Consider the following 6,948-nt stretch of genomic DNA (forward strand, 5'->3'; position numbering starts at 1 on the left):
GTTTTATTTTTTAAAGTTAAATTTACAGTTAAATACTCTAATTTCATTAACTGATATAATGTTAATATACCAACCTATTAAAGTACTAAAATCAGTTTTGTACCTTTGAAATGATAACCACTGATAACCACCAAATGCAGGTGGTGATGAGAGTCACATGAACCCAAGGCCATCACAAGTGGCTCTTAAATATGAACCCATATGTCATTCACACAAGAACTAGAATTAACTGAAACAGAACAGAATTAAACTGAAATATGCAATAAACGCATAACACATTTCATAATGTTACATGTAACATACAACCCTAATAAACATAACTAATTAGAAGAAACAGTTATTTCAAAGCAGAAAAAAAAATCTAATTCGAACAAAGTTTTAAATGCAATTCAGGGAATTCTGACCAATGTCAGCTAACGTTTTTTTCTGGTAAATCTTACAGGATCATTAACCATTTAATAGGTTTTTACCATAGCATTTTTACAGTCTTATTTTTTTTTTCTGTAAAATCACTGTCATTTTTTTATAGTGTAGCTTAAGCAGCCTGTTTTGCAACGGCGGACTGTGATGTACAAAACAAACCACATGAGTGAGGACACTTTGATCATTGTATTTGAATATTAGTTTTTTTTCTGTCTTTTGTTCTCTGGTCCCAGTAGACATGTTTCCTCTTTAGCACTTCAGCCTTGTGGAAAATAAGCAGTGTGCTTTTTTTGACCCGGTTTCCTTTCAGCCTGTGTGTGCTTCCTGTACCCCAGTTTTAGTGTTTGGTTTTGTTTCAATGTTTCCTTACACATTTGTGTCACATGTAACTAAAAGGCATTTTGAGAAAAGGGTTCTAAAACAGGACCTAAAATTAAAATTTGCTTTTAAAAATCTGAACACGTGTCTTTGCGAACCCTGGGTGGGCAGACAGGAAGACGGGAACAAAACCTCAACCACAAAGTGCACCATTCACAGACTATCAAGTGTTTCCAATTTATAGTTTGCAATACTCAACATCAGTAAAAACAAAGAAATGTTTGGCTGTTTCCATTGCAATCTCTTTCTCTCTCTTTAGTGTTGGATGACGAAGATGAAGGTGAGAAGTTTGAGTTTGACGACAGTGGTGATGAAGCCCCCGAGGCAGATCGGCCTCCCCCTGAACCTGAGGGAGTCTTCTTGCCTCCACCCTGCTCATCAGCAGCCGGGGACGCACCCGTAAATGGAACAAGTCCAAACCAAAAGAACTTGCTCACCGCAGAAGCTGATCTGCCCCCTCTGCCTCAGGACTGCCCCGCTAATAACAGCCCTTTGGCTCATGCACCCTTCCCACAGTGTGATTTGCCTCCTCCTCCTCCCCACATAGAGCCCTGTCAGAATACAGGGGAACACCAGGACAGACACCTTCCTCCATCAGCAGAGGGCGCTACAGGAGGCGCTGTTGACAGCAAGCAGGACGGTCAGTTTACAGCAGATATTAAGATTAATAATTTTTTTTCAATGGAATTGATTTTATATATTAATATAACTCTCCAAAGATAGAAATTGCAAAATTCTGATTGTTTTATTGTATTGACTGCCCCTTCAAGGGGATGGTTGAAAATGAAAATTCTGTCATTACTTAGCCTAATGTTGTTTCATAACCGTAAGGCCTTTGTATATCTTTTGATGAATAGACAGCAACACAACTGACATGTGAAATATGAATGAATTGTGTACTTATATAATGTCTTTTAATGATTTTTAGTTCATAAAAAATATAAAACGCAGTCAATTTGGAAAAAAAATATTTCTTAAAAAAAAAAGGGGGTCTCTCACAGCAGGCTATTATTTTTGGGCATCCTTGCGTTGAAATCCCCTGCTCTACAGTACTTCACTGTTAGGGTTTATGGTGTCTACAATGAGTTATTAATGCCCCCACTACAAAAGATTTGTGTATAACAGACTGGAAACCAAATCTACAGCCATTTTGGTGGCAGCCCACTGCGTCCAATTGCTTTTTTAAATTCTTGCATGGTTTCTGAGGTTGCATCTGTCTCTTTCTCTCCTTCAATCTTTTCTCTTTCTCTCTAACTGTTAATGCATGTGACCTTCAGTTATTTTTATCAGGAATCCCTCCTGCATAAGATAATGTGAATTAACAAAGATTATTCACTAAATAATCTGTCTGTGTATTTTCCGATGGAAATGCAATTTCACTTTACAGCCTCAAACTTTCCTGATAAGTCACTGTACTTTCTGATCAATAGTGAACAGAGGTGCCGGTGTGGTTACCACCTCTGCGTCCAACTCCAAGCTCAAAGTCAGCCCCTACTCTGTGATTGACATCGCCCCTATCCAACAGCAGCTGCTGTCAGAGCAGAGCGGCCCTTCTTCCTCTCCCACAGCCAATGAGAGTGAAAGAGACATTCAGGATGTACCTATTAGCCCTGGGTTGCCCTCTGGGTATTCAGTGCCAGTGCCCTGTGGTTATGCAACGCCCTCAAATGTGCCGGTGATCCCACCAACCTACACCACTCCAGTTATCATCCGACACTTCTCTATGGATGAAGATGGTAAAAAGAGAGATTATTCTCACTTGTTTCCATTTCATTTGTTCTCTCCATTGGTCTGGTTGGAGTAGGTTGTTCACCATCACCATACATATCATCTCTCTTTTAACTTTCTTTCCTCTCACCTCATTTCTCTTATGCTTCTCTTAATGTCTCCTCTTTTTCTGAAGTTTTGCCATGAGGAAGTTGGGGATAATTTTAGCTGTGGCTTGGCTGTGATGAAGTTTCCTGTTTTCTCTAAAGTATAACAGTAGCCTGAATGTTAACTACATTTTACATGAGTATTTTCAAATGTGTACACATTCATTATAATTAGTAGCTGCTAAAACCACTTTAAAACTGGCATCTCAATAAAGCAGTAGTATTATCAAAACTATTATATTTAGAAAAAATATATCATGCAGTGTACGTGCAAATCTAGTTTAGGTTTCTTCAAAGTATCCACCATTTGCTCTGAATTGTAAAATATATAGATTCATGTGCACACACTATATATAGATTTATTCATCATTATTTTTACATTTTTTTATTAGTAATAATACATTAGTAATAGTAGTACATAGGTATGCTCCATTTATAATTATTATTTCATACATTTAAAGTTGATCCTGTAGGTAGGTGTAAGGTTTTTACAGGTATCAGAAACATGCATGCAGGCAAGTTCATCTAGACCAGTATTGTAGGTAGAGAGAGGCTTGTTAAAACTTGCAGCAGACACACTCAGCACATTATTGACCCCTTGTGGTGTAATGGTGTTCGAGCTGTAAACCTGCACATTTGACTTGACTTGGTCTGAATTCACTTTTATGTTATTTTAAGAATTTTTTGAAGCATATTTGAATGTGTTTATCAGTGCTTTTCTGTTAATGCATCAATGGTTTTGCTGTGTCCTGTAGTGACTGTGGTGGGTGCAGGAAATACTCCAGTGGACAGGTGAGTTGAGACCGCACAGATTTACAGTACTTCTTTACTTCCTTTAGAGATGTTGGGTTGCGTATTGATGTCCATCTGTCGTTTTAAACATTTTGTATTATGAAGTACTTTTTCCTGCTATTTTGTGTTTGCATTCTCATGTACAAAATAGTTTGGACTTCATGTTCTCGAAATATTGTTTGAATGCTGCAGTGCCAGCACAGATGGCATTGTNCAGATTTACAGTACTTCTTTACTTCCTTTAGAGATGTTGGGTTGCGTATTGATGTCCATCTGTTGTTTTAAACATTTTGTATTATGAAGTACTTTTTCCTGCTATTTTGTGTTTGCATTCTCGTGTACAAAATAGTTTGGACTTCATGTTCTCGAAATATTGTTTGAATGCTGCAGTGCCAGCACAGATGGCATTGTGTGAGTATGTATATTAATTCCAAGTGGCATGCCTAGTGTGTTCAGTGAAGAGTGTCCAGTCATCAGAGAGGAAGATGCTCTTACTAAGTGGGTGTCAGACCCAGCAAACACGGCCTGGATGGATAGTAAGTTCTCAGTATTTTGCTGATAAAATGCTTAGATTTACATGTGAATGTATATATGAAGCCTTTCTTGCTTCGTTCAACTGTTTCCTGTTTCTGAAGAGAATCTCAGACATTTCCTTCCTTCTCGCTGAAGAAGTACTTAACCTCCTTCAGAGGATTCCTTAACACTTCTTTGGTTTGGTTGGACTTGAGAATTTGAGCCATGTGTGTTTGTTATTTTTCTTTTTATTTTAGGTCCCGATGAAGTGATTTATGATGACGTACCGAGAGAGAACTCTGGATCAACTACAGGTGTGTTCATCTAGTCTTTATTCTATGGTGTATTTCTTCATGTTTATTTACTGTTGGAAATGCATACCACATTGCACATTTGGTATCCCTTTTATTCTGCATGTGTTTTTTTTTAAAAACTGCGGTTATTAATAATATATTAGTCGATTGATCCAGAGTTGTTTTATAGACTTGATGTATCTATAAAGCAATTATTTTTCCACCCCTGTAGACCGGCTATGAAAATGTGAGACATATGAAAACTGAGAGTAAAATTTGCCTGCTCAGCAGTTAGACATGTGTCATGTGACTGACAGCTCTGCTATTACAGCTCATGAGGGATACAATGGGGGCTGTTTTTGAATAATGTCAAAACTGTGCATGTCAGACCCAGATGAGATGATCTATGATGATGTTGAGTTTGGGGAAGAGGGCTGCAGCAGCTCTCTGGACAATGGCTGGAGCTCCAGTGAGTTTGAGAGCTACGAGGAAGCCAGTGACACAGAGAATGGACATGGAGAGAACGGCCTCCCGGATGCCTTTGTCAGGGGCCGTGCACCCAGCAAGAAAACACATGTATGTATTCAAACTGCTACTGTCTATCTCATAATTTCATTTTTTTTCCTCTACTGTTTCTTTGGTTTGAACAGCAGAGATGCGGTGTGATAGAAGGTTAGAGGTTAGAGGTGTGTGTGTGTGTGTGTGTGTGTGTGTGTGAGAGAGAGTGTAATGAGATCTGAAACTTGTACCATAGGTTTTCCACAGTAGCCCAAACTAATATGTAAAATGTGGAAAGNTGTGTGTGTGTGTGTGTGTGTATGCAGTGATTTAATAGAAACGGTTTATTTGAGTGAATACTGTGTGTGTGTTTTTGTCTGGCCAAGGCATTTGTTTATTTCTGAACTGAATTTTGAAGTGAGGGATTTGTGGGAGTTTGTTTAAGTGTGTGTGTGTGTGTGTTTGAGAAAAAGGTTTAAGATTCGTTTGTGAGGAAGTGCTCAAAATGAAAAGTAATATTTCTGAATCATGTGGCATGCCATACTTTGTAACCAGCAATAATTTTGTCTCGTGCCTCACTATGCTTGCGCAATCTTTATGTAAAGTTATAAAATAAATAAGTGTGTTTTTAAGAATTATTTCAGAAATCGTTCGTTTTTGTTTTTTTTTCTCTTTGTACNNTTTTTTTTTTTTTGGCGAATGCCATATAAACATTAGGCATATTACTGGAGTGAGATTCTGAACAGAATGAGGGAGTGAGGTAGTGGTGGCGGCTGTGTGCAGTAACTCGTTCTCTGCCCTCAGCTGTCTGAAGATCTGGCGCGTTTGAAAGAGCACTATGAGAGAAAGATGCGAGATCTCATGGCAAACACAGTGGGGACAGTAGAGCTACAGCAGCTCAAACACAAACATGAGCAAAAGGTAAAAGAACAAGAATGTGTATGTCAGACTGACTGACAGCTCTTCATCTCTGAAGGAGCTCTTTCTTCTCTGTGTTAGTCGTGCTGGTGGTGGGCTTTCTCTGTTTAACCCCCGGACCTCCGTCATCCCCACTAAACATCTGTTTGTGTCTCCAGATGTAGCTGTTGTCATCTGTGAAGAGTGAATGTTGTACACAGTTTTACCTCTCATTCATCCTCAGGCTTCGCATGTCATTCTGTGTTTGAAAACGTTGTTGGTATACAGTTTTGCCGTTCAGTGACTGCCACAGCAGGGCACAACATTTAATAAATATTGGTATAATAGGAATGCTTTTAGAAAAATAGTTTTTGTTCTGCAGATTTTTGCAGTTGCGGAGCTGCAGTTGCAGTCGCTGTTTCTCTTATTTATCCATCAGTCTTTGTTCTCTTATGCCTCATTTTACTCATCTGGTGTCCGTGTCGATCCATCATTGTGTTTGGATGCATGTTTTGTCGAGATCTTATGTTTTAGTTGGATTGTTACTCTCCATGATGTCTGTTTAAAATGATGTGAAATCTCAGGGGTGAATTCATTAAAGAGTTGGGATACGTTTATCTGCAGTATTCCTGAAGCTTACTTAACTAAAATGTATGGATTTCTTTATAGAGCTTTGGTGTACTGTTACTTGATTCACATAATCAAGTGACAGTAGAGTTAACACAGATTTTAGTGAATTCCCCCTTGTTCTTTGAAGTGAGTGTAGTTTAGAACGTGCCGCTGAGTGATGCTGCATGTGCTACAGATGCAGCGGCTCGTAAAAGCAGCCAAAGACGGGACTAAAGATGGTCTGCAGAAAACCAAAGCCGCGGTGAGAAAGGGACGATCTTTCATCCGCACCAGATCTCTCTGTCAAGGTGAGAGTGCAATAGTACATCCTCCAGGATAATTAATTCACAATTGATTGTCTCCTTCTGTTTAATTTATCCAATTCATCCTTATTTCTTTAGAGAAGAAACCCAGCTGCTTTGATGAAGAGTCCGATCTGTTCATCGAGGTGGAGTGTTTTAATGTGGACCCAGTGCTGGGACCTGCACCTGTTGGGCTCTCTCAACATCAGGTACTTTCTTATACAGCCTTTTTGTTTGTTTGTTTGTTTTACTTTTAGCCAACTTTATATACATTACTGTTAAAAAGGTTGGGGTCCGTTCTTTTTTACTAGCAAGCATGTATTATTTAAAAGTAAGTATTATTTAAAATATTGAATTATTAGTATAATA

General features: G+C 38.6%; 1 protein-coding gene across 1 annotated transcript in view; it reads left to right on the plus strand.

The window, feature by feature from the left end:
- The window catches only part of LOC122353804 (rho guanine nucleotide exchange factor 10-like), a 41,763-nt gene that overhangs the window by 489 nt on the left and 34,326 nt on the right, over window positions 1-6,948 (plus strand). The window contains exons 2-10 of the mRNA XM_043251671.1: window positions 1,061-1,441; window positions 2,232-2,537; window positions 3,431-3,467; window positions 3,915-4,003; window positions 4,238-4,294; window positions 4,662-4,849; window positions 5,576-5,692; window positions 6,474-6,585; window positions 6,679-6,788. Coding sequence (XP_043107606.1) covers window positions 1,061-1,441; window positions 2,232-2,537; window positions 3,431-3,467; window positions 3,915-4,003; window positions 4,238-4,294; window positions 4,662-4,849; window positions 5,576-5,692; window positions 6,474-6,585; window positions 6,679-6,788 — 1,397 coding nt within the window. The remainder of the gene's footprint in view (window positions 1-1,060; window positions 1,442-2,231; window positions 2,538-3,430; window positions 3,468-3,914; window positions 4,004-4,237; window positions 4,295-4,661; window positions 4,850-5,575; window positions 5,693-6,473; window positions 6,586-6,678; window positions 6,789-6,948) is intronic.

The sequence above is a fragment of the Puntigrus tetrazona genome, chromosome 11 (assembly GCF_018831695.1).
Source record: "Puntigrus tetrazona isolate hp1 chromosome 11, ASM1883169v1, whole genome shotgun sequence".
NCBI lineage: Eukaryota > Metazoa > Chordata > Actinopteri > Cypriniformes > Cyprinidae > Puntigrus > Puntigrus tetrazona.